Genomic DNA, 23,449 nt, shown 5'->3' with positions numbered 1-23,449 from the left:
CCCTGCTGTGGAGGGTTTTCCAGCTGTTCTCAGAGGCACCTCCTCGGCCATCACACCACAGCTGTAGAGGCTGGGACGCTAACGGGAACAGGGCAGGCATCCCGGGCCGGGAAGGACAGTGCAAAGCAGGTCGGCTGTTAAAGGCGAGGTAAGTTCTAGAAAGAGGACTCTTGCTGCTTAAGACGGTGCTGCTTTCCCTGGATACCTGGTAGCAACATGAGTCAGTCCTTTGATTATTCCCTCCCTCCAGCTACTTATCCAGGCAAGAGCACTCCATGATGTAAACATGGCCAATCTTACATCACACAAAGAAGATAAACTGAGTGTGTGTGTGTGTGTGGGGGGGGGAGGGCGGAGGTAGGGGGTAACACAATCCCAAGTTCGGAGAAATCAATCATTCCAGTTGTTCTAATTACAGACTCCACCAAACTGCCACTGAAGTGTCTGCGTGCTTCCTCTGCCTCTTACGCCATCCCAGACTGCAAAAGTTGTGCAACTTAAAATTCAGCTAAAAACCCAAGGCGTTTCAAACTGCTGACATGAGCAAAACCCAGGCAACAGCTGTCAATCACTGTCCATTTGAAGGACAGGCAGCACAGTGTGCAGGGGGTAGCGGCCCTGAGGTACAGAGTTGGCAAGTCAATTTAGTTTTCTTGACCGCTCTCTGATCAACATGTAAAAGGTGAACAAACCTGCCTTTGCTGCTTTGGCTCAATGGATAGAGCGGCAGCCTGCAGACAGAAGGGTCCTGGGTTGATTCTGATCAAGGGCACATGCCTGGGTTATGGGCTTGATCCCCAGTAGGGGGCGTGCATGCCAATCAATGATTCTCATCACTGATGTTTCTATTTCTCTCTCCCTCTACGAAATCAATGAAAATATATTTTTAAAAAAGTGAACAAACCTGAGTCTCATAACACTGAGCCACCAAGGCTGCTGCTGGAGGCCCCCCACCCGGCTCTCCCCAGGGTCTAGGCACGCGGGTGCTCGGGCCAGGCCAGGCCACTGCGAGCAGAGGGCTGTTCGGAAGCCAGGGCAACTCATGTGGGCAAAACAGGTTCTAAAAGTAAAACTCACGTAGGGAGAATAGAGCTCCCCGGTCTCCGTGATTTCACCCGCCATTTCCAAAAGTGAGGAAGGGCGCGTCGGCGGGGCGGGGCGCTCTTCCTCGCGGGGGCGGCGGCTGCTGCGGCTCCCTAAGGCAAAGAGCAGACGTCAGCTTTCGGATGGACCTGGACGGGCCTCGACGGAGGTGGCCGCAGGTCTGCAGACGCCCCCGCACCCCGCGCCCCGGTCCTTTATCACAGACGCTCATGGTGTCCACGTCTGTGACAAGGCGGCCGGGGGGAGGTCTCCCGGGATGACGCCCACCTGGCTGGAGTTTCCTTGCCGCTCAGACCCCGAGTCATATAAGAGGCCTTGGAAGCCACGAAGCCTCAGGCACCACAAGCGCCCCCTTGCCACACTGTGGGACGCTTGCTCCCCGTTGAATGCAGGGACAGCGAGCTCACTACCGCACAGGGCAGCCCAAGTCACTGTCCGCCTCTCCGCCTAGGACGAGGGGCCGAGGGCTTTCCCAGGTCGCCCTCCAACCTAACTTCTTGCCCCAAAGCCTCGCCTTTTTAATGGGGCCTCCACTTCCTGAACCCCTAACCTGCTCTCTGCCCTCCCGGCCGTAGGGCTCCCCACTCTCAAGCCTCCCCCTCTTCTCAAGAGCCCCCGTTCCGAGCCTCTCCCCGCCTTCTCCCTCCCTCCAGAGAGAACCCGGAATCTGCGCTGCCCCAGCCCAGCCACCGCCGCGCGCGGCCCCTTACCTGCAGCGAGGCGCGCCCCGGGCCGCCGCGGCCGCCGCCTCCAGCCCCCGGGCAGCTGCCGGCGCCAGCTGTCCCGCACCAGCGCCCTCAGCGCGCATGCGCCGGCGCCGGGCGCCCACCTGGCCGGCGCGCGCCTCGGGAGGGGTGCGGCGCGCTGATTGGGCGCCTCGTGGGGGCGGGACCGGGATTGGGTCCCGGCGGCTGCCGTCTGCGTGGCGGAAGTGGGCGGGGTGTGCGCCCAGCGTGAGCGGGAGGGGCGCCGGTCGGCCGGGTGGGGAAGCGGGGCTAGTTGCAAGAGGCGGCTCCCCCGTTCTTCTAGGGACGCTTTCGTCGGAGGGAAGTGGGTGTGAACTTGGCCGCCCGGGGACCCCGGTGGCTGGGGTCCGGGGTGAGGGTACAGGGGAGTAGCCTGTAGCCCCGCACATCGGGGAGGGGGCTGAGAACGTGAGTTCGCCTACCCTGACGTGGCCTGGTGACCTGGCGTGGGAAGTGGGAGACCGAGGCCGGAGGCCAGTAGGGTGATTGGAAGGAGGTTTAAGGGCCGGGCTGGGGCGGGGTCTCAGGACTGGGCTAGTGATGGGAGCTTTGGGTTGGAGGCTTCACGTTCTGGGAGGTGGGGCGGGAGGAACCCGTAGGCATGGCAGCTCAGTCTTGGCTCTTTAAGGCGCGAGTCAAGGATTGTCTCACCATCTGCAGCCAAACCGGCCGCCTTTCTCGCAAGGGGTTTAGAGCCCCTCTTCTCTGCAGTCTTTCGAAGGGAAGGCTCTCCTGACACCTCGGCCCCTGGAGGCATTTAGCGAGTTGAGAGCCTGGCCTCCCACCCTACGTGGGAGGAAGCTCAGGGTCCTGAAGGCCGTGCGCTCCCCACCCGCAGGCTGCGACCATGAGGTTAAACCAGAACGTCTCGCTCCTGGGGAAGAAGGTGGTGCTGGTACCCTACACCGCAGAGCATGTGCCCAGGTAACCGTGCCACCTGACATGGGTGCCAGGCGGCTCTCCGAGGCGCAGCCCAAATGTCAGAGGCTCTTTCCTCGGAGGAGCATGGGTGTGAGAAGTGATTACCTGCAGGGAAAAGTGAACAGTGAAGCAGAGGACTCTGATTTCCCTGGAAGAAGTCACCCATCCCCGCGGTTCCCTTTCGTCCTCTCAGCTTCTTTTGGCCTCTCAGGAAGGGATTAGTTAATGTTCATTAAATGTAAGAAAAAAATTGCCTTCTCACCTGATTGTAAAGTAGCGACATTCCTTTGGTGCCAGTGAATTTTCTGTTCGTGGAGACTTAAGTCAGCTTGTCATAAACTGAGCTGAGGGGGGTTTGATGTCTCCTGTTTTGAAAGGCGGGGACTGAGTTGCAGGGTGGGACTCTTGGGGGGGGGGGGCAGTTGGCGAAGTCTGGTAGATTGGAATGGTGGTGGTGTAGGGGTGTGGTCTCTACTTGTAGTTTTCTGTTTGGGGTTTCCTTGTGGAGATCTGTCCAGCCTTCTTTGCAGCGGTCAGCTTGCCATATTCTCCTCCTCAGGAATTCAAGGAATGTTTGGCTTTATACCACTCCCCCACACTGACCCCAGAGACAGGATGGGAAACTGGACAGACAGAACTGACCCCTCCTGCTGTTCTCTTGTGGGTCTAGCCTGCTTCTAGGTCTTGTGCCTGTGGCCCTCTGCCTTAGGAGCAACTATAACCCTTTTCTGGGGTCTTCTCTGCGCCCTTGAGTTATGGGGTTCTCCTTTCTACCACCTGTTTCTTCATCTCACAGTGTCAGACCCAATGCCCCTGAATCAGTCCTGCCTGCTGAAGGCCGCCCCTCTGTCCCTGCAGGTACCACGAGTGGATGAAATCAGAGGAGCTGCAGCGTTTGACAGCCTCCGAGCCGCTGACCCTGGAGCAGGAGTATGCGATGCAGCGCAGCTGGCGGGAAGATGCGGACAGTGAGAAGCACGACCCTGGGGTGGCAGTGGGAGGGCTGACTCCAGAGGCAGCCTCCAGGGTCCCTCCCATTCTTCCCCAGCTGTAGCCCTTCTGAGGCACAGACACCCGTGAAAGGCCTGAAAGGTGCTTGCAACCCTCACACTCTCGTGCCCGCTGAAGCTGGTCCCTGTGGCGGACACTTTTGTCCTCTCCCCCCTCCCTGGGCCCGGCTTGGAAGGATTTAAAGGAAGTATTTTGGGCTGTGGTTGTAATTGAGGCCCTGCCCCGCACATCCTTAGCTGCAAGCCCAGTGTGGTTACTGCTCCTCTTTGAGCCCCCTGCAGTCTGAAAATACATTTGCTGTTTGGAGAAGGCCATCATTTCCTGCAAGAGGCAGATTTAGGGCTTTTAAATCAGCCGCAGGAAGCTCTGGCCCCCCTTCTCCTGCCAGACTCAGGGACGCTGCTAGTTCTCTGGCTCGGATAGGAAGACTGGCCTCACTGGGCGTGTAGATGATAACCCTGCGGCCTCCCTCCTTAGAGTGTACCTTCATTGTGCTGGACGCAGCGAAGTGGCAGGCCCAGCCAGGCACCACCGAAGAGAGCTGCATGGCGGGGGATGTGAACCTCTTCCTCACAGATCTAGGGGACCCCTCCTTGGGGGAGATTGAGGTCATGATTGCAGGTTCGTTTCCTCCCTTCTGGGCCTTGGATCTGCTGAACCTTAAGGCAGCCGAGGCCGCATAGGGACCTCCAGGGGCTCAATGGGAGGCTCTGGCATTGGGGAGCCCAGCACCTGGCTGGGGCGGACTGCCACTTGGCACCCTGTTAGCCTGCGGGTCACTCTGTTCATGTCTCATGCGTAGGTGTGAACTCAACCTTTGGATTTAGGGTCTTCAAACTTCACTCTGCCCTATTTTGGGGGTGGTCTGGGGGATCCTCTAAAATAGTTGATCTTCCCTGGAGCATCTTCCCAGGCTGTGGCAGGAGCCCCTCCAGTTTCTGTGCCCTTCTTGGTCCTTACTTAGCCTTCTCCTAAGAGGCTGTGCGACTCCTCATAAGGCAGCACATTGAGGTTAAAGGGGCAGCTTTTGGGGTCAGGTTGCTGGGTGTCTCCACACCGAGACCTTGGGCTAGTCATTTCCCTTCTGTGTGCCTCTGTCCCTCATCTGCAGAATGCTAATAATATTTACGGACTTAGTAGACTTGTGAGGGTTAAATGAGATCGTATGTGTTGTGCCTGGCACATGGTGTCCATGATTGTGGTTTTCTCCTAGAGCCCAGCTGCAGGGGCAAGGGCTTTGGCACCGAGGCGGCGCTCATGATGATGTCCTATGGTAAGGAAGTCAGAGCAGACAGTGTGGGGAGAGCTGGCCAGGCCCCAGGCGAGGGTAGCGCATGTTGGGAGTGAGCCTTCTTCAGGTCTGAGGGTGCAGGCGGGGCAGTGGGGAAGATGGGAGACAGGTGCCTGCACTGCACACTGGGATGGGGCGGGGGGGGCGGCAGAGGGTGTTGGAGGGACCTTCCTCCTGCAGCTTGTCCCTTTCTGATCTCTGGGAGGAGTGACCAAGCTAGGTCTGACCAAGTTTGAGGCTAAAATTGGGCAAGGAAATGAACCGAGCATCCGGATGTTCCAGAAACTTCACTTTGAGCAGGTAAGGATGAGGCTGGCCGGAGGTCAAGCCTGGGTCTGGGTGGTGGGGCCCGCTGGTGCTGGAACCTGTGGCTGTAGCTTAGCCAACCCTGATCTGTCTGGCTGTCCTAGGTGGCCATGAGCAGCGTCTTCCAGGAGGTGACACTCAGACTGACGATGAGTGAGCCGGAGCGGCAGTGGCTTCTGGAGCAGACCAGCCACGTGGAAGAGAAGCCCTATAGAGATGGGTCCTAGAAGCCCGGCTGAGAGCCCTGCACCAGGAAGTGAACGGACCGGGCCGACCCTCTCCAGGCTGGGGATCTCCTTTCAGGGCCCTTCACACTCGGGGCAGGACTTGCCTTGGCCTCCCCCAGGCTGGCAGTGGGGCTGAGCGACTCCAGGGAGCCCCTCCTCCCGGCCAAACCTGGACTTAGACTCTGAGAACCTGGGGTGGACGGCAGGAGTACACAGGAAGAGGCCGGGTAGAGGCAGAGCTGGAGATGACGACGGGGAGTGGGGACGGGGGCGGGGGCGCCTGGTGAACAGGCCGGACTTCCCTTTTCCTGGAAAGCCAGTGGTGCCACTCTGGGGCCGAGGCCCTGGCCCGAGTAAAGTGCACTGCACGGCCAGCTTTCCGTTCCTCACTGCCTGTAGCCTGTGTGGAGGTGAGCTGCCAGGAGGCCACCTGCAGCTTCTGTCCCCTCCAGCATGGGAGCGACAGGGCAGCTCAGTCCTCTGTCATCCTGTGGAAGCAGGCTGGCTGGGTGTGGCCCTGAGAGGTTAGGAAACGAATGAGGGTGGCCCTGTTGGACAGGAGGCTTGGACAATGGGCGAGAATCCTTGCTCCCCCTTTCTCTTCTTTGGAGCCAGTTTTGAGTAAATTAGTTTTGGATCCAGCTCCTTGTGGCTGGACAGCACCCCTCTGCTGAGTTTGAGGCCTCCTGTGTCCTGCCCTCCACTCCATCCCTCCACCCTCGGGAGCTGCTGCACCTGTCAAGGCCACAAGGGGGCGCCAGAGGTACCGGTTCGGGATGGCATGGCTGCCTGACAACCTGTGCTTAACAGAGCTGGGCCAGGTCTGGCCACCTCAGAGCAGGGGGACACCCATTGACTTCTAACTGCTCAGGCCCTCCCTGTCATGATCTGCAGTGGCGTCAAGGAAAGCCAGTCAGGTTTCAAAACACAGTCATGGAAGAGACTCCGGAGGGCACCTGGGCATTTTCAAGGGTAAGAAACAGCCCCAGGCGAGTTCGGGCGGCTTTAGATTCTGTAAAAATAGAACTAAAACACGCCTGAAACCAAGATAGAAACTCCACTTGCTGGGGCCCCCTTTATACCAGCCTCCAGCCCCACATCACTAGTCCCTGTGAGCCACCTGTGTTCTGCTTAACCAGTCCAAGGTCCCTAGGGTTCCCCACCCAGCAGGTGACCTGGTGGGGCAGTCCTCGGGCCTGCCCACCTGTGGGGTCTCCATCGGGTCAAAGCCTAGAGGCGAGGGTGGGGTGGGGGCAGGCCAGGCCAACTGAGCAGGGCCTGGGACGATGGGTGTGAAAGGATTTTGGCCCTAAACCCAGACAAGAGGCCAAGATGGCCAGAGAGTGACTAGCTCTTCTCTCCACAGGCCCCCTCCCTGGCTCACGGTCTCCCCGTTCTCCTCAGTCCCAGGAGCCTGGCTTCGGAGGTTTCCTGGTTGGGCGGAGAGTTGCCTGGGGCCAGCTCGCTTCCTTCTCTCTGAGCACCTGCCCTGGAAGCTCCTGGCTCGGCAGCCTCAGTTCTCAGGCCCCCTGGTAGGCCTCCAGGACGTGGCTGCCAGAGCCAGAGAAGTAAAGGACCTGGGTCTCCTGTGGAGGAACAGGGCACTTCGCCCTTGGCAAGTCCGCGCACCCACCTGCCACATGGCATATCCTGGGGCCCAGGGAGGCCGTTTGTTTTCGCCTAGGCCTGGGAACTGCCCTCCAACCCGGGCCAGGGCCAGATAAGAGCGTATTTGGCGCTAGCTCAGGCCACTCCTGGGAATCCTGCACCCCATGGGCTGAGGGCGGGAGGATGAAAGGCAAGCTTTCACTTTCCCAGTCAGGCCCCAGCGGGTTCACACCCCAAAGCTCGTGGACTCAGGAAGGCTCGGCGTCCTCAGCATGTGCTCTGGGCCCCTAGTTCCTGGGGCCAACATGCCTGTGCAAGTTGACCACCAGGGGAAGTGCCTGGAACTGGTGGGTGGGGCCAGCGGACAGTTACAGACAGGCCCAGGCCTGGGGTGCCCTCCCCTCCCAGCCAGAGGCCACCCTGGGAACACAGGTTTGCCACCTCTCGAGGCCGGGAGGACAGAGCTCTAAAGGAAGACACAGAGGCCGATGCGGTTTGGAGAAACCAGTTGAATTTCTGGTGGAGTTTCCTTACAATGGTGGTGCCTGGTTCAGGGCTGGCCAGGGAGTGGCCAAACCCTCCCCCACCTGCCAGGGTTTCTGTGGTGGGAGTAGAAACAAGAAAGTCTAAGGCTGAGGCTGCTGCTGTGTCTTGGATGCAGCAACCTGGAAAATCATGTTAATCAGGAGACAAAAATCCCTCTACTCTGAACTCAAAAAAAAGAAAAAAATCCAATGGACAAAAATAAGATACTCAACCCACAGCGCTTGAAATGCTGTGGCTGCTGCAATCCCAGTCCTTGATCAATCAACAGTTCTCTAGAAGAATCACATTTGCCAAGAGGGGGCTGCTGGTGCTGATTTGTTTGCCATTCAGGGGTCAGTGGGGAGGAAGGGGGCGTTGGGTGGGGTGCGGGCCCAGCCCTTCCAGCTTGCTGGCGAGGAGGCGCTCAGAGATTGCTGAAGAGTTCGTTTTTCTTGCTCCAGTCCATCTGCGGGGCCCGTTTGTTGCTGCGCTTCTGGTGGGCCCTCTCTTTGGCCACGGCCAGGGAGATGTTGAAGTCTGGGATGGGGTCGGAGGAGGAGGTAGATGAGGGTGCTGCGGAGTCCTGCTTCTTGGGGCTGTCTTGGGAGTTCAGCTGAAAGAGGAGGGGAGGCAGAGCGGGAGTCAGTGCTGGGCGTCCTGGTCCTCAGCCTCGGAGGTGGCTCCTTGGGGCAGTGCCCAGGGAAGCCAGGTCACAAGAACAGAACGTGGCTCAACATGTGACCCCAAGGCAGGCTGGTGTGCCAGGCACGAGTGTGGCCTGAGAACGGGGTGCCACTAACCCAGTGCCGCCCCTGCCCACCCGCTGGCCTACCTCCTCGCTGGTATCACTGGAGGTGGACCGTGCCAGGGCTGGCCTGGGGTTCTCGGAGGCCACCTCGGACAGGGCTTCATAACTGTTCTCCTGGCAGAGAGAGGACAGGTATGGGTTGGCGGGGAGTGGGTTGGGGAAGTCCCGAGCAGGAAAGGGAGATTCCAGGGAAGACAGGTGTCTCGTCTGAGAATCTCCACTTGGGCCCTTGCCATCTACCCGAGCCCACGGCCTGAGCCTGCCCGCGGCCCTCAGGGGACTTCCATTGTTACATTCCTCCCAGGACCAGAGGGGAGGACCCTCCGGCGATTAGCTGAACTGCCCATTCCCAGTCCTCCCAGTGAGGCCTTCAGGACGGCCTTGCCTTTTGGGCCAGTGACCAAGGAGAGGTTCCTGGGGCGTGGGGACACTGGGGGCCGACTTGGCGTGGGAAACCCCTGTGATGCTCCCTGAATCTCCTGTTGCCACCTAATTACTTGGACTTGACCCAGGAATCTTAAAACTAACCCCAAAGCAGCTAAAAAGGGCTTAGGAGTGAGGAGTACGGTGCATGAGATTCTGCACTCCAAATGGAGTGACAGGTGGTCCAGGGACGCCCCCTGCTGTGTCCCCCAGCAGGAGGCCCTGGGGCAGGGGAGACTGAGCAGACCCTGCAGAGAGCCTCGCTCCGTGGTCAGTCTACCCCAGAGTGGCGCTTGGCGCTCAGCCCCTGCCTGGGTTCCTGGGGCCGGGCTGGCACCGGGCCCTGCCATCTCGGCTCCGGCCTCCACTGCCTTCCCTTCCCTTCTGCCTGGAAGAAGGAGGGGCGGGGGCTTTGTTCTTCCAACCCAGCCTGGAAGTAGCCGGGCAGCAGGCGGCCAGACACTGCTGCTCTGTTCTTGGGGGGAAGAATGGCCTCTTCTGTGTGGGGGACTTGGAGGCGGGGCTTGTTACCAGGATGGCGGGGTGCAGAGGGGTGCGCCAGGCCTCTCCTTGGTCCCAGGCAGGGGTCGAGGGCACACCAGTAGGTATATAGTGTGGACTCGGGAGGGAGTAGCTCGGAAATGAGTTTCCACCGGGGCCAGCTGGCTGTCCTCCCAGCCACACCCCCTTCCACCCTCCTCCCGCAGCCCCCAGACTAGGAGCCAGAGAAGCAGTTAGGGGTTCACCTTTACCTTCTGGATCTCCCCATTGGTAAAGGGCTCAGGCAAGGGACCTAGTGAAGGGAAAAAGCAGAGGTGAGTCCAGAAGCTCTGGGCACGCGGGCAGGTGGAGCGTGGAGGAGGGAGAGGTGTGGGGCTGGGAAAGATCTCGTTCCCTAGTCAGTCTCTTGGCTGCATCCCACTGTAAGTGCGGCTGCCACTCTGATGGCCCGGCACACACACTGTGCGTGAGTGTAACAAGTTTCAGAGAACAACCTGCTCTTACCGCACCCCATCTTCCCTCGAGGCCTCACAAAGCTCATGGACGGTTTCTACTCGCTTTCCTGAGAAAGAATGTGCTGGTCGCTGCCTATAACCCAATCGCATGAGCCCCTGATGGAGCATCAGCTGCTTGAGCCAAGCCTTGTCCTGGATGGGGCTGAGAGGGCCGGCCACCCGTCTAAGAATCACCAGGGAAACTGGTTAGGAGCACAGATTCCTGGGCTCTGGCACCGGAGCCTCTGGTCCAGTGGGGCTGAAGCAGCCCAGGAATCCGAATGTTCCAAAGGCTTCCTAGGAGACGGAACTAGAACCACACCCAGCTGCCCCTGCCTCAGCCTACTGGCCAGCGTGGAGATGAGAGGACAGGAGGGCTCAGGGCAGTGTCCCAGCCAATGGGAACAGGGAGGTGGCCGGAGGGGTCAGAGGGAGCGGACACTGCCTGGGGTCACCCTCACTGGGCTCGTCTGGCCAGAGGCCCCACGTGGCTGCAAGGGGAGCTGCTCCATCTCTGGGGACTAGTCAGCCTGGGCGGATTCCTTCTGAACTTAGCTTAACACTGTGTATATCCCCTACCCCCACCCTGGACCCGTCTGGGCAGCCAGGCATACCTGCCTCTCACCTTTCCTCCCTTCCAACACCCTCGGCCTTCCCACAGTGGCCGGCAGGGGACTGTTAGGACATGGGGACGCTCACTCCCACTGACCCCAGGCTGAATGGGTAGGTGACACCATTCTGGAGAGACCAGGAGGGACACTGGGGAGACCTGTCCCAGGGCCTCTCCCAGTGCAGGTCCTCTGGGCAGGGGCTGCAGTCACCCTGTTCTCAGGGCCCCTCCCACCCAGCCAGGCAGGGAGGGAGGGAGGTGCGAGCTGGTGACCTGGCGCTGAGGGGAGAAGGTGCTGGAGGAGGCCGGGAAGGAATCTGAGGAGCTGGGAGGAACTTAGACCTCTGCTGTGTTTCCTTCATGCCATGTCCCCAAGAGCCAGGCTGGGGCTTCTCTGGGCCTCAGTTCCCCCTCACTGAGACAGGGGGAGGTGGCATCCCACCTCCCATGCAGAGTCTGCTAGGGATTTCCAACTAACCCCTGACTCCAGCACCCCTAGCACCCTAGATTGATCTAGATAGGATGGGGCCTTCCCAGTCGGCCCCTCCAGCCAGGGATCCAAGCCTATGTCATGTTCTTCATGTGGACCCCCCCCCCCCCCCCCTTACAAACAGAACCCTGACACCTTCAGGGAGGGGCTGCCCATTGCAAAGACTAAAGAGGTTCTATCCCTGACCTGCCCCCCCCCCCCCCCCCCCCCCCGCCCCCAGCCATCTTCCCAGGGAGAAAATGCAGACCAGGGAGAGCGCTGCTGCTTAACTCCTCCCTGCCCCACATAGCAGCCCTGCCCCCACTTAGCTTGGGCTCCAGCAAGGGGCCGTGCCAGGCTTGGCAGAGTGACCGTGGGGGGTGGGGAAGACAGGGGCCCAGGACCAAGGGGAGACCCACTGCTCTCTCCAGCCAGCAAGCCTGTGTTTCCAAGACAACCTGAGAGAAGGGAGGGGGAGGCACTGGGCCCCTGTCACTGGACTCTGATCTGACCAGGCGGCAGCCCCAGAGTTAACCCTTTCCTGGCATAGCCTGCCCTGAGAACGTGGTGGGGGTGAAGGGCTGGGTTTCCTTTAGTGCTGCTCTGGCCCAGACAGCAGCTCTGTCCCACCTCACCATCCCTGTGTCCGCTTACCTGCCACATGCCATCCTCGGAAACCCAAGGCCTATCCCTGCTTCCTGCTGATACTAGCTCGGCCCCCCTCCCTCCCCACCCACACCCCTTGGCCTCCCCGGAAGGAGAGGGAGGGAGCATCGCAGCAGGAAGCTGCCACCCCTCACCTGGGACCCAGTCACGTCCAGAACTCTGGCCAACATCCCTGACTTGGGGGCCTCCAGCCACCCCGCCCAGCTCACCATGCAGGTGCTCGTGAGACGGGATCACTTTGCATTTCTTGAAGAACTCATCGGTCTCCTTGTCCACCACCAGCAGCTTGGTCTCCTCGCCGCCAGCCTTGATGGCAGACACCACATCCCCGTGCTGCTTGCCCTCCATGCAGACGCCATTCACCTGTGGGCGGGGCATGGTTACCAGCACAGGCGTCAGTTCGGGGGCATTGGGTGAGGAGGCACAAGTGGTCCTCTTCATCTTCAGCCAGTTGGCAATCCAGGGACTCGGAGCCCCCCTTGCCCAGAGTCCTGAACGAGGCAAGGGGTCCTCCCACTTGATAGTCAGATGGGAGGCAGGACACATGGGAAAAGCCAAGGAAAATATCCGGGGGAGACCAAGCAAACAGCTGGGAAGACGACGGGCAAGGCCTGGGGCCTGGGTGGGCCCCAGCTCCCCTGTGGACCTGCCTCGGCCTCCCGCCCCGGCCCTGGCTTGCTCAGTGTAAAATGAGAACCTCTAAGGTTCGGAGACTGAGATTCTGGGACCTGCCCAAGGCCTTGGTTTGCGTTTCCTCTCCGCCCAACAGCCTCACTCGGGAGAGGACTTCACCCTCGCACTCCATCCCTGCGCCTGGCGTGGAGGATGCAGGAAGCTCTGGGGGTGGCCCCGGATGTCGACCTGGATCGATGGGTGAATCATGAACTGCCAAGTGTGTCTGCTCAGTGAAGAGGCTCCCAGGGGAGGCAGGGAGGAAATCAGTCCTTTGCCTACCCACCATCTTTCCGTCTTTCCTCCCCTCCTGCCCACCCACCATACCCTCCCGCCGGCATCTATGCATCAGGGGCTAACCAAGGAGCTGCTGGTGTGATGGCTGCCCCAGGAGCTGTCTGTCTCTGTGGGGAGGTCGCCAGGTTGGAGGAGCCTGGGGAGAAGGCGAGAGGCATTACCTCCACGATACGGTCCTGGGCCTGGAGCCCCGAGGCCTCGGCGGGCGAGTCTGGGTCCACGGACCGGATGAACTGGCCTGGCTTGGTCTTGTCGCTGTGCAGGTTGAAGCCGTAGCCGTTGGGACCCCTCTTCATGGCGCAGAGCCGAGGCCGAAGCTCACGCTGTGGGGACAAAGCAGAGTCCGTGTCGTTCCAGTGTCCTGGGCCCCACTCTCCCCGCCTGTGCCTGGCGCCAGCTCCCACCAGGAAGATCTGATAACAGGCAAATCTGCTGAGATCCCACTGCACCGGGGAGAACGCTGGCCGGGGCTCCCAACACTGCGTGGAGACCCTGTGTTGCAGCGAAATGCCTGGGCAACAAGGCTCCTCTCCAAGCCTGTTTCCTGTTCTGCAAATGAGAAGTGGGGACAGAGTAGCTCAAGTCCCTCCCCTTTTGACATTCTATGGTTAATCACTTTGATTGATACCTTGTCCCTCCTACCAACGGCTCAGTTGGCCCTCCTGGGGGATAACAGGTGGGTACCTGACATGGGATGGGGAACCCTGGCCTCTGTATAAGATGTGAGAACCATTTCAGTGCAAGAGATCTGCCTGTGCCTTCACAGGTGGCCCTGGCCAGGCCACGGCCGCAGCCACAAGGGGTTCCTTCAGCCCAGCCCTGCTATTCAGGGCCCCTTCCCCATCCAGACTCCTGTCTGCAGAGGGAGGCAGGCCCGGTGTTTACTGAAAGCTGGGCAGCGTGTTTACAGTAAAGCCGTTCCTCACGCAGGTTCCTCACGCTGGCTCCTGTCTCTCCCCCGCCAAGCCAAGTGGCCGAGCCAAAGGGAGCCGAGTGGCCAATGACCACAGACCAGGGGGATGCACAGTCGGGGGTCCTGGACAGGACAAGAACCCCACCGGTGGAGCCAAGACCGGTCTAGCAGAGAATAGCAGAAGCTCAGAGATCCTGCTGGTCCCCAAGAAGCACACAGACACCCAGCTGGGACCATCCCGCCATCCTCGGGCCGCCTTAGATAGCTGAGCTCGCGGCTGCAGCCCAGGAGGCGTGTACATGATGCAGGGAGTCGGGTGTGAGAGGGCAGGACACTGCAGCCTGAGCACCAGGGCTGACTTGGGGTCCCTCTCCCCCTACTCGCAGGCCTGGGGCAGGGGACACAGCAACCAGCCTATGAGCTCTGGGTCGCCCCTGGACACCAGGCCACGAGCAATGGCTGAAGTCAAGGCTCTGGCCCAGGTTCCAGCTGCCCCACTGTGTGAGCTGGGGCAGCGATTTCCTTCTCAGAGCCCGTTTCCTGAGGCTCACATACAAGGGGACACCCCACAAGCGTACAGTCCCTGAGCGGAGTACTCTCCCAATGTTGTGAACACTCACGAACAGTCAAATGAAAGTGAGAAGTGAGATTCTGGGGCTCAGGGGTGGGTCCAGGTTGCTCTGAAACCCCAGTCGCAGCTGGGAGTGGAGGTGAGGAGGGTTCACAGGCTACCTGTCCCAGCCCAGGAGGCAGTGCCATCAGCTGGAGGCTCAGTCCCCACCCCTCACTCTCAGGGTGACTTTGCCTCCGTTAAGTGCTGGGGCGGATCTTTCTGTGCTTCAGGATGTTGGTGGGGGGTGTGGACAGGCCAAGACAGGAAGGAGGGCTGACAGTTGGGCCTGCGGGTACCCTAATCTGGGCTAGAGGCCCAGGCCTCCCTTTCTCTGAGTTCTCATCCCTTCCCATTCCTCGTGGCAGGGCCCCACCAGCATGCCCAGCTGATGCCTGCTTATCCGACCAGCACAGCCCTCTGGGATCTGGGATCTGGTTCCGGGGTGTAAGACAAACTCTTCTCCCCTCAAGCTAATCCCTCCGCAAAGCTGTGGGCCGCCCTCCCCCAGGCGAGGTGAGCAGAACAGGTCTGACCAGCTGCCGCCACCTGGGCAGGCTCAGCTTTCGGCCCAGCCAGGCTCAGCTCCACCACGGCCCTGAGAACTGGGGAGGGAGGGGACAGCGCCCATGTCTCTGCCTCTCCCCACCTGCCCTCACTCCAAAGAGCTTTCCCAGAGCAACCTGGCCCAGGCTGGTCACCCGCAGCTTCAAGATGGGGAAACTGAGACTCGAGATGCCATGCCCACTGCCTGACGTCACACACGGCTTTACAGGGGCGGAGCCTGAACCCCAAGCCTGTCTCTGACTTGGAGCCCGTGTTCCTCCCACCATCTCTGGGCTGGCACCTGAAGACCCAAGTTCAGACTGGGAGGTGCGCACCCCCCTGGGGCCTCAGCAGGGTCACAAGCACTGGAGTCCTCTCCCCGAGGTGCCTGCAGCCTCTGCGGGGAGGGGCCTGGGAGCTGATGAAACCACAGCCTTCCTTCCGGGTGCGAGAAAGGTTCTTGCAGCCAGAGCTAAGCCTGAGCTTGGGAAAGGCGATGACAGGGACAGTGAGCAGCCTGGGCTGGCCTGGGCGGGGAAGGGGGCAGCGTGGGTGCTCTCCAGGTTGGCACGGCTGCACTGCTGCCCCTGTGTCTCGGGCTCCCCTTACTGAGCCTTGCTGGTGACCTGCCCTTAAAGCTGGAGGCCGCACTGAGCCTCCAGGATGGAAGAAATAAGAGACCCAGCCAGAGGGGCTCAGGGACCTGCTCATTGCCCTCTGGGCAGGCGGACAGGAAACCCCTTCTGAAGTGTTCGACACCCACAGAGCCCCATCCCGCACCCTCCTCCCAGGGCCAGCTGCAGGCTTGCATTCCTCCCGGAGACCAGCTTGTTTCTCCCCGCCCCCCACTCCCCGCTGTCTCCAGGAGGTGCCAGCGCCAGCTGCTGAGTCAGCCCAGCCCATCCTGGGTGGAGGCTGGTGCTGACAGGAGTCCCTGGGGGCAGCCGCCTCCCTGGGGGTCGTGGGGCTGGCCCAGTCCTGAGAAGAGAAGATGGGAGGGGCCAGCTGCCCGGAGCTTGGCCACCGCGGGTCCTGGGTTAGAGCTGGGCAGAGCCTGGGGAGAGGGGGAAATGGCAAGTCCAAGCCATCTCCGGCCTGCGGTGTGGCCCCAGGGGTTCAGGGGGAGCCTTGTGCTGGTGCTTAAGGGGCCCAGAGCCGGGCTGGGGGTCACTACAAGGGGAACATGGTCTCAGGGTGTTCAGAGCCTCAGGGGGCACAGCTCAGAAGTAAAAATCAGGATCTGCTCAGTGAGGAGACTGGCAGAGATCAGCAAGCGAGAGGAAGGAACTCGAGGCAATGGTGGCCAGTGGGCAGTGCAAACGGGCTGGGGCGGCTTGAGTCTGAGTCACTTCCAGAAAACGCCAGACCCACTTTCTGGAAAAGACCCTGCCAGGAGACCTGCCTCCAGACTCATGGCGCCACCAGGTTCTCGGGCTGCTCCAAATTCTGTCCCAGGCCTGCCCTCCTCTCTCCCAGGGAGCCCAGCCCCACCCCAAGTGGCCGCCCAGTCACCTCCACCCCCGCAGCCCAGGGAGCGGATGGCGGGCACGGAATTCAATAGGCACCACCAGCAGCCACCTGGAAAGCCGGGGAAAGTCGATACCCTAATCCCAGTGACTGTCTCTGGGGATCAGGCCCAGGGGAGGATGGCTGGGGGGCCAACGCCCCGCTGGGCCTGGCCCCTCCCTGGCCGGTGCCATGGTGAAGAGCCCATATAGAACAGCCAGGCAGCTTCCTGCAAGGGGCGGGCTGCAGGAGGGGAGACTACCAGGTGGCTAGGGGAACAATAGAGGTGACCCTCACCTCCCAGGGCTGCCCATCCCCCCATCCCCGCCCCAGCCAGCCCAGGGCTCCTGTTTATGCACCTAAGAATGGTGCCCAGCTGCCTCCCACAGAGAAATGAGCCCCAGCCAACAGGGCAGGGGAAGGGCCTGGCTGTTCTGGTGGGTAGGCAGAGGGTGTGCTGGTCTAAGGAACCCTGGCTGCTCAGGGAGCAGCTCAGTGCTCTTCAAGGAAGCCAGGTTGGAGAGCTGGCCCTGCCTGGGGTGACGCGTGACGGGGAACATGCGGGCATTGTCCTTGGGCAGGCTGGGAAGTGACCAGGACCCAGACTACTGGCCAGCGTCCACAGGTCTAGGCTCATGGATCCTCTCCTCACCCCGGGGGAGGTAGAGGCTTGGCTGCCACTGCCTCATGCCCTGAAGTGGCTCCACTTCACCCCACAGGACCTCCCGTCTCAGGAATGTTAGACACCTCCATTCGCAAAAAGCGAGCTGCTTCTAGCTCTTGACCCTGAACTTCCTGCTGTTTCTCCGTGGAGAAGCACTTTTCTGGAGCCCAGGAGGGTGGGGTCCAGGAGGGAGACATAAGCTTAAGTGGCGGCCACTTCTCCAACAGCCCCCAGTAGGGGCCCTGAGCCAGACTCCCCTCCGGCTCCTTCCTCCCAGTGCTGTCCAGCGACCCATCTGAGGGAGAGGCTGGCTCAGGTCTCCCCAGGGCTGGGCAAGGCTGGGATGGAGCAGGCTGGTACGTGGGCTGCTGCCTGGCTGGCCACCCCATGCCCGCGGCCCAGCAGGCACTCCACTTCAGCACCCCTGATCCCTCCCCCTCCTCCCCGAGAGAAGCCGCTGGATTTAACTCCTGTGGGCTGTCTCACAGGTTACTTGTAAGAACCTTCAGGGAGCTTGTGAAACTGGAGCTCTACTGAAATACTGTTTACTGAGCACTTACTATGCGCCTATCACGGCACTAGGACTTTATGTGTATTTTCTTGTTAAAACTCAATTATAACCCTGCAAGGAAGGTATTATTGCCCTCATTTCACAGATGAAGAAACTCAGGTTCAAAGAGAGCAGGCTCCAAACTCAGATCCAGACCAGCATTATCCAATAGGAATATAAGGCCAGTCATCTAGGCGTTAAAGAAGAAAACATTCCACAGGCCCAATACTGCATCACTCATGCTAATAACCCACGACACCACACCTCGACTCACTACCTGGTCTAACTGCAGATTCAACCTCTCCAAGAAATATAATCTTAATCAGTCTGGAATTTTCTGGGCAAACACCAGTAAGGTAATCCGTCCCCTGGGCCCTCTCCCCCTAGAAAAAGGCAATCTGCAGGATTAAAATCCGTCCCAAAACTAAGATGTCAGGCCCCAAATCACCCTTTCTTTTCCTTTGCCAATAGTTCCTTGGCCGAATCCGCTTCCTATAAAATCCTTCCATTTTGTACAGCCCCTCAGTGAGCCGTCCAGTTGCTATTGGGATGCTGCCCAACTCACGAGTCGTTTTATTAGTTGAATTTATTGGGGTTACATTGGTTAATAAAATTATATCAGTTTCAGGTGTATATTTGTATAACACGTCACCTGTATACAATTGTATTGTATTCACGACACCATGAATCACCGAACAAAGCCAATTTGACCTTCAAATTTACTTGGTTGAATTTTGTTTTTTAGCATAGGGAATTTAAAAATTTTCTATTGGCTACATTAAAAAGTAAAAAGAAACAAGAGAAACGAGTTGTAATATCTTATTTAACACAACACATCCAAAATATTATCATTTCAACAGGCAATCCATTTAAAAGATTATCAATGGGCTATTTTACATCTTGTTATCTATACTAGGTCTTTAAAATCTGGCACTTATGCTTATAGCACCTCTCAGTGTGGACTAGCACATTTCATGTACTAGGAGCCACACGTAGCCAGTGGCTGTGGCAATGGCCTGCTTAGATCCTCACCCATTTGGCTGTCAGACCCAAACACTTCCAGATCCCCACCCATGACCTTATAACATGGTACAAGGAGAGATGGGAGCTCAATTGCACAGCAGAGAGCAGCACCTTGAACCTGGACCTCAGGGAATCTGTAGCATTTGTCTTTTTCTAGGGCAGGAACCTAAGCATTGCCTAGGGGTCTAAGGAAGGCCAAGGCCAATAGTCAAGATCAGCCTCCAGGGAAGCCCTTTGTACTTCAGGACAGCCCAGAGATAGCGAGGGTGGATTCTAAGGACCCGAGGGTGAAGGTAGAGACTTAGTCACCAGACTCCCCACCCAGCCCATCTCAGGAGAAGAGATGGAAGGGTCCAAGGAGCCTGCCCTTTCTGGGCGGAGGTGTTCCATCAGGTGCTTGAAGGACACTGTGGGGACAGGAGCACCTGGGAGTCCTGGCCCAGAGGGCTCAGCTACCTGGACCCTTGCAGGGAGATGGTCCAAGCAGCCTGAATCTGTACCACTGTGATGGGCAGACCAGCTGGAGAGTCAGGCCCCCAAGCACAATCCAAATGTGTGGCCAAATGGGTATGCAGGTAGACACTGGAGTCAGAGCAAGCTGGGTTCCAAGACACACCCCTGAAAGTAAGAGCCAGGGGCTATCCTAGGGGAGAAAGAGACCCCCAAAACATGGCCTAGAAGGAGGACCCAACACACAAAAAGGTCACACACCCTGTCCTTTCACATCCAAACATCGGGCAGCTCAAACCCTGTTCCGTCCCCCAGAAATGGGGAAGAGGTTGCTAGGCTGCCAGATACTTGGGCCCGCCCACCCACCTTGTTAGCTGGGGTGCCTGCACCATCTTTGCCCCTGGGGTCAGGGTCAGGTCTGGTGGAAACCACCCCACGCCGGGCACTGACACAGCCACACCCCACCACTGAACCCCCTCGGCAATCCTGGGTGCTGGCGTCCCATCTCAGAGATGTAGACGCTGAGGCTCACAGGGAACAATGGACAATGAGGGGCCCAGAGCCAGCGGGCTGGCGGGACTGACCCCAAAGCCCAGGCTTTCCGGTTTTCTAATTTTAAAATGGAAGCTGCTAGAAGGCAAGGAAAAGGAGTGGGTAGATTCTTCTGGAATTCCGATCTCTGGGCGTGTTTGAGGCTTTGAGGCGTAAACAGGCCCAGGTGCACTGGAATGGGATGACTTAGGACAAAGGTCGCTGGTGGCTGTTATGCATTTATTCACTAATTCAAAAAATTTGATTGAGCCGCTCCCTACTCTGTGCGAGGCCTGGGGACATAAACACAAATAAGGGCAGGTGTTGCCCTGGGGACTCGCCACGCAGTGATAGGGATCATAAACAGAATTCAAATCCTGCACGTTTGTCCAGAGCAATAGCAGAGGAAGGACAGGGAGTGGGAGGAGGTGAGGAGAGGCTCCTGGGGAAGCGAGTGGCCTTGGAGAGTGTGCCTCGTGGAGAAGGGGCTGAAGGGGACCCAGGTGTGAAGGCTCAAAGGCCAAGCCAGCATGATGTGCTAGCGGGGAGTTTGGACCCTTGGTGTGGTTGGGTGGACACGCGGGGAGGTGGGGAGAGAAGGCTGCCAGGTTGTGACAGGCTGTGGAACGTGATTATTCAATAAGAGCGACACCCTTAGATGAGCACATACTTCGTGCCAGGTGTGGCTGCAGCTGCCCTTGCCTAACGAGGGAGGCTGATCCAGGGCTAGTTGCCCCATGGATGGGGCAACAATTGCTGTGGAATATTTACTGATTCACATATCAACAACCAACGTTTACCACCCACTTGGTGCCAGGCATTGAGCTTAACAGACACCCTTGAGTAATCCCGACAACCCTTCGAGGCTGCTGCTGTCGCCCCCAACTTACACAAGAGGAAATGGAGGCTTAGGGAGGCTACGAGGTGGCCCCGCCTGTACAGTGGCGCTGGCTTAGGCCTGCCCGTTCGCCGCTGGGAGTCCCTGTGCCAGGCGCCAAGCTCCAGGGGGTTAGGTCCCATCCCTGTGGGTGGAGGCGGGGAAAGCCACCCACAAAGGGGGGCAGAGCCGGAGGCACACCTCCACCTCCTTCCACACAGCGAGACAGGCCCCTCACCCTCTGCCATATCATCCCCGCCCCTGCTGGTCTTCCCCATCGGATGTCCCCGGCCGTCCAGGCCCCTTTCCAAGTAACAGCTTTTCCATGTGTGAGGATAATGGAGAGGCCTTTTAGGAAAAATAATTTACGATGTTTATTAACATTTTTGCGGTGACAGAGCGGGTCACCTTCAAGTCCACCATGCCAGATTTCATGGGAATTTCCCACTGGAGGGACTTAAGAGTGCTGACTGGCTGTGCCCAAGGCTACAGGCAGTGGCTACACAGCGCTCAGATTCCAACGCCTGGGCCTAAAGGAGCTCAATTCAGCACCCCACAGGGGTGCGAGTACTTCCTGTTATTTGTAGAATTCTAGAGGACAGGTGTCACTGTAATGCAAGGCCCCCATTTTACAGATGGGAGAACCAAGGCTCAGGGAAGTTCTGATTTGCTTGTTGACCTGAAACCCCAAGAGGCCTGGTGACGGTGTCCCCAGGACCGGGGCTGGCTCTCCTCCCTAACACGGTACACACAAACCGCCCGGGGGGACTGGGGTTCTCTGTTGAGAGCAGGAAGCCAAGTGCTGCTGCCTTTCAGATGGCACGGGGGAGGAGGGGAGGCATGTGCTAGGTCCTCCCCCGAGGCCCTCCCACACGCAGCAGCAAAACCAAAAGGGTAGTGGGAGGAGCCTGACCTGATGCAACTTCGGGTGTGGGGGATGAGGGGTGGCGGGTTACTTGTGGGAGTGCCAAAGTCCAGAAAATAATGGAATGGCAAATCGATGCACTCAGCAAAATGGATTTCTGCCTGGGACCAGAGGTCATGGGCTCCAACTCCCTGGTGTTGACCCCGGGCTGGGGTGCTCTGGCCCCTGCCCCACCCTTGCCAGTGCCTGCTCCGTAATGGCAGGAAGTGGGAGCCTGGTGGCCCTGGCATTCCTGGCACTCCACTCCGCTGGACAGGGCTCCGAGTGACCTCACTTCCGTTACTTCCACTGAATCAGTTGGTCCTCTCTGGCTCCACCTTCTACCTTTAGGCTGAGCTGTGCCCTTTCTCTGACCAGGGAAGGCTCCTGCTGGCGCCAGAACACCTGAGCCACATGCTGCCACCAGGTGGAGAGCCACCAAATGGGCCCACGCCCTGCTCCCCCCCAGTCGGCAGCCCGAAGGCCTTCCCTTCAGACTCTGGGGACAGAGCCTGAGCACAACTCCAGTGTTGCCACTGCTCATCCTGCAGCTGACCCAGTCTGGGATCGTTTTTGGGAAACTCTAAACATGGGTAAAAAGCAACCAGACTTCCTGCTGTCCAGGACTGGAGGGAGGCGGATGCCTGGGCAGGACCCCCTACCCGAAGCTGCTGGCTGGCCCCTGCAGGCCCTGGGCCACCGACCACTCCCTCTCCTACCTCCCCCAGCCATCCTTCTCCTCCTCCAAGATCCTCCCTCCCGCGCTCAGATACCAGCTAGCGCTTACTCCTCACATTCCTGAGAATCATAAATCCTAGGAGGCAGAGCCGCCAGAGACCTCTGCACCTCCTCCCCGAACTCCACCCCACAGCGCCCACGGTTGGTGGGGCTTCCTCTCTTTTCTTAGAAGTCACACCGGACTTGAAGAGGAGGATGAAGTCCAGCCGCTGAAGTTAATGATACACATACCAGGGCTGGAGGGGAGGCACGGAGACAGCCCTGCCTGCCACCCCTTCCCCCCTCCCAGCGCCCGGGCTCCGCGGGTCCCACTTGCTTCATCCCAGCTCCAGTTACCACCCACTGGGGTCACGGAGGAAGCTGGCACCTCTGGGCAGGCTGGGAATCGGGTGGCTGAAAAGCCGGCCCCGGGATGGGCGGGATTAGAGGTTTCCCCAAACACGGGAGCAGCCACCACCAACAGAGCAGAGGAAAGAGGGGACTGGGCCGCGCCCCCCCCCCCCCCCCACACTTCTAAAGGCCAAAGAACAAGTGGCAAGAAAAGCTCAGAGTCCCAGCCCAGCGCGGGGAAGGGGTGGGGGTCGTGGGAAGCAGCCCCAAGCCTGCAACCGCCCGAGCGCCCGGTAGGCGGGCGGAAGCAGTTTCCCCCTCGAGGATCGAGTTTCCAAAAAGACCAGGCTGGGCGCGGGGCTGGGCGTCCGGGCGCCTGGGTCTCTCCCCGGTCCCCCTCCCCTCGCCCCGTTCCAGACTCGCCGCCCGGCCCGGGCCCCCACTTACCCGCTCGGGGTGACTCTTCTCGGACTCGCAGGGTTCCGGCGTGGCGGCCGGCGGCTCATTTTCGCCGCCAGCCCCCTTCGCCTCGACGGCAGCCGGCGGCTCGGCCTGCCCGGGCCTTTCCTGGGCGCGGAGCAGCTCCTCCCGGATCTGGACGCCCAGCTTCTGCAGCCGCTGGTCCGTCTCCAGGTCGACCACCAGCAGACGCACGGCATTGAGCGAGGCGCGGATGCGGCTCACCACCTGCTGGTGGGTCTCCTTCTCCACGTTCTCGCCGTTCACCTCCACCAGCCGGTCGCCGGCCAGCAGCCCCGCCTTCTCGGCCGGCGAGCCGGGCTCCACCAGCCGGATGAACTGGCCCACCTTGCCCTTCTCCCCGTGCAGGTGGAAGCCGTAGCCGTTCGGACCCTTCTCCAGGCAGCAGAGCCGGGGCAGGGGCGCCCCGGCCGCCGCGTCCGCGCTCATCTCGCCTTGCGACGGCTCAGCGGTTCGACGCGGGGTCCTGTCGGGGGCCGGAGACGGGACGACCCAGCCCTTTCCCCGCGGACGAGGAAGCTGGAGGGAGCGCCGCGAGGACTCCCCGCGCCGGCGGAGTGAGCAGGTGGTCCGCGAAAGGCCGCCGAGCACCTCGGGGAGCTAAACTACGAGCGCACGGACCAATCCCCGCCCGCGCGGCGTCTGGGC

General features: G+C 59.8%; 3 protein-coding genes across 10 annotated transcripts in view; 1 reads left to right on the top strand and 2 right to left on the bottom strand.

Moving 5' to 3' along the window:
- Positions 1 to 1,897, bottom strand: part of TMEM104 (transmembrane protein 104) — a 40,962-nt gene extending 39,065 nt beyond the window's left edge. For 2 of the 3 annotated variants that reach the window (XM_070393946.1, XM_070393947.1), the window contains exons 1-2: positions 1,815 to 1,897; positions 1,078 to 1,196 (exon numbers count right to left, since the gene is read on the bottom strand). In XM_070393946.1, the coding sequence (XP_070250047.1) occupies positions 1,078 to 1,122 (45 nt within the window). In that variant the 5' untranslated portion in view covers positions 1,123 to 1,196; positions 1,815 to 1,897. Of the gene's footprint in view, positions 1 to 1,077; positions 1,197 to 1,814 lie in introns of those variants that run through there. The other variant, XM_070393949.1, reaches the window with a different exon arrangement.
- Positions 1,898 to 2,067: 170 nt separating this feature from the next.
- On the top strand, positions 2,068 to 6,553 carry NAT9 (N-acetyltransferase 9). 6 transcript variants are annotated; one of them, XM_070395479.1, is made up of 7 exons: positions 2,068 to 2,202; positions 2,689 to 2,774; positions 3,630 to 3,739; positions 4,260 to 4,403; positions 4,996 to 5,055; positions 5,279 to 5,373; positions 5,484 to 6,549. In XM_070395479.1, exons 2-7 carry the CDS (start codon positions 2,698 to 2,700, stop codon positions 5,604 to 5,606), a joined length of 609 nt encoding a protein of 202 aa, XP_070251580.1. In that variant the 5' UTR covers positions 2,068 to 2,202; positions 2,689 to 2,697; the 3' UTR covers positions 5,607 to 6,549. The 6 variants fall into 6 exon arrangements, with proteins under 6 accessions (XP_070251580.1, XP_070251579.1, XP_070251578.1 ...); XM_070395478.1 differs by having other exon boundaries at positions 2,068 to 2,258; XM_070395477.1 differs by having other exon boundaries at positions 2,068 to 2,332.
- A 1,150-nt stretch (positions 6,554 to 7,703) lies between these two features.
- On the bottom strand, positions 7,704 to 23,446 carry NHERF1 (NHERF family PDZ scaffold protein 1). Its single transcript, XM_070395475.1, has 6 exons — positions 22,769 to 23,446; positions 12,841 to 13,002; positions 11,920 to 12,073; positions 9,723 to 9,763; positions 8,572 to 8,661; positions 7,704 to 8,352 (listed from the first exon to the last, which is right to left on the bottom strand). Exons 1-6 carry the CDS (start codon positions 23,228 to 23,230, stop codon positions 8,164 to 8,166), a joined length of 1,098 nt encoding a protein of 365 aa, XP_070251576.1. The 5' UTR covers positions 23,231 to 23,446; the 3' UTR covers positions 7,704 to 8,163.
- Between the last annotated feature and the right edge of the window lie 3 nt (positions 23,447 to 23,449).

Source organism: Myotis yumanensis, unplaced genomic scaffold (genome assembly GCF_028538775.1).
Source record: "Myotis yumanensis isolate MYYU_CA2020_CCGP unplaced genomic scaffold, mMyoYum1.0.hap1 SCAF_16, whole genome shotgun sequence".
In the NCBI taxonomy this organism is placed as follows: Eukaryota; Metazoa; Chordata; class Mammalia; order Chiroptera; family Vespertilionidae; genus Myotis; species Myotis yumanensis.
Note: the sequence above shows the minus strand (reverse complement) of the source record. Positions and strands in the feature narration are given on the sequence as shown.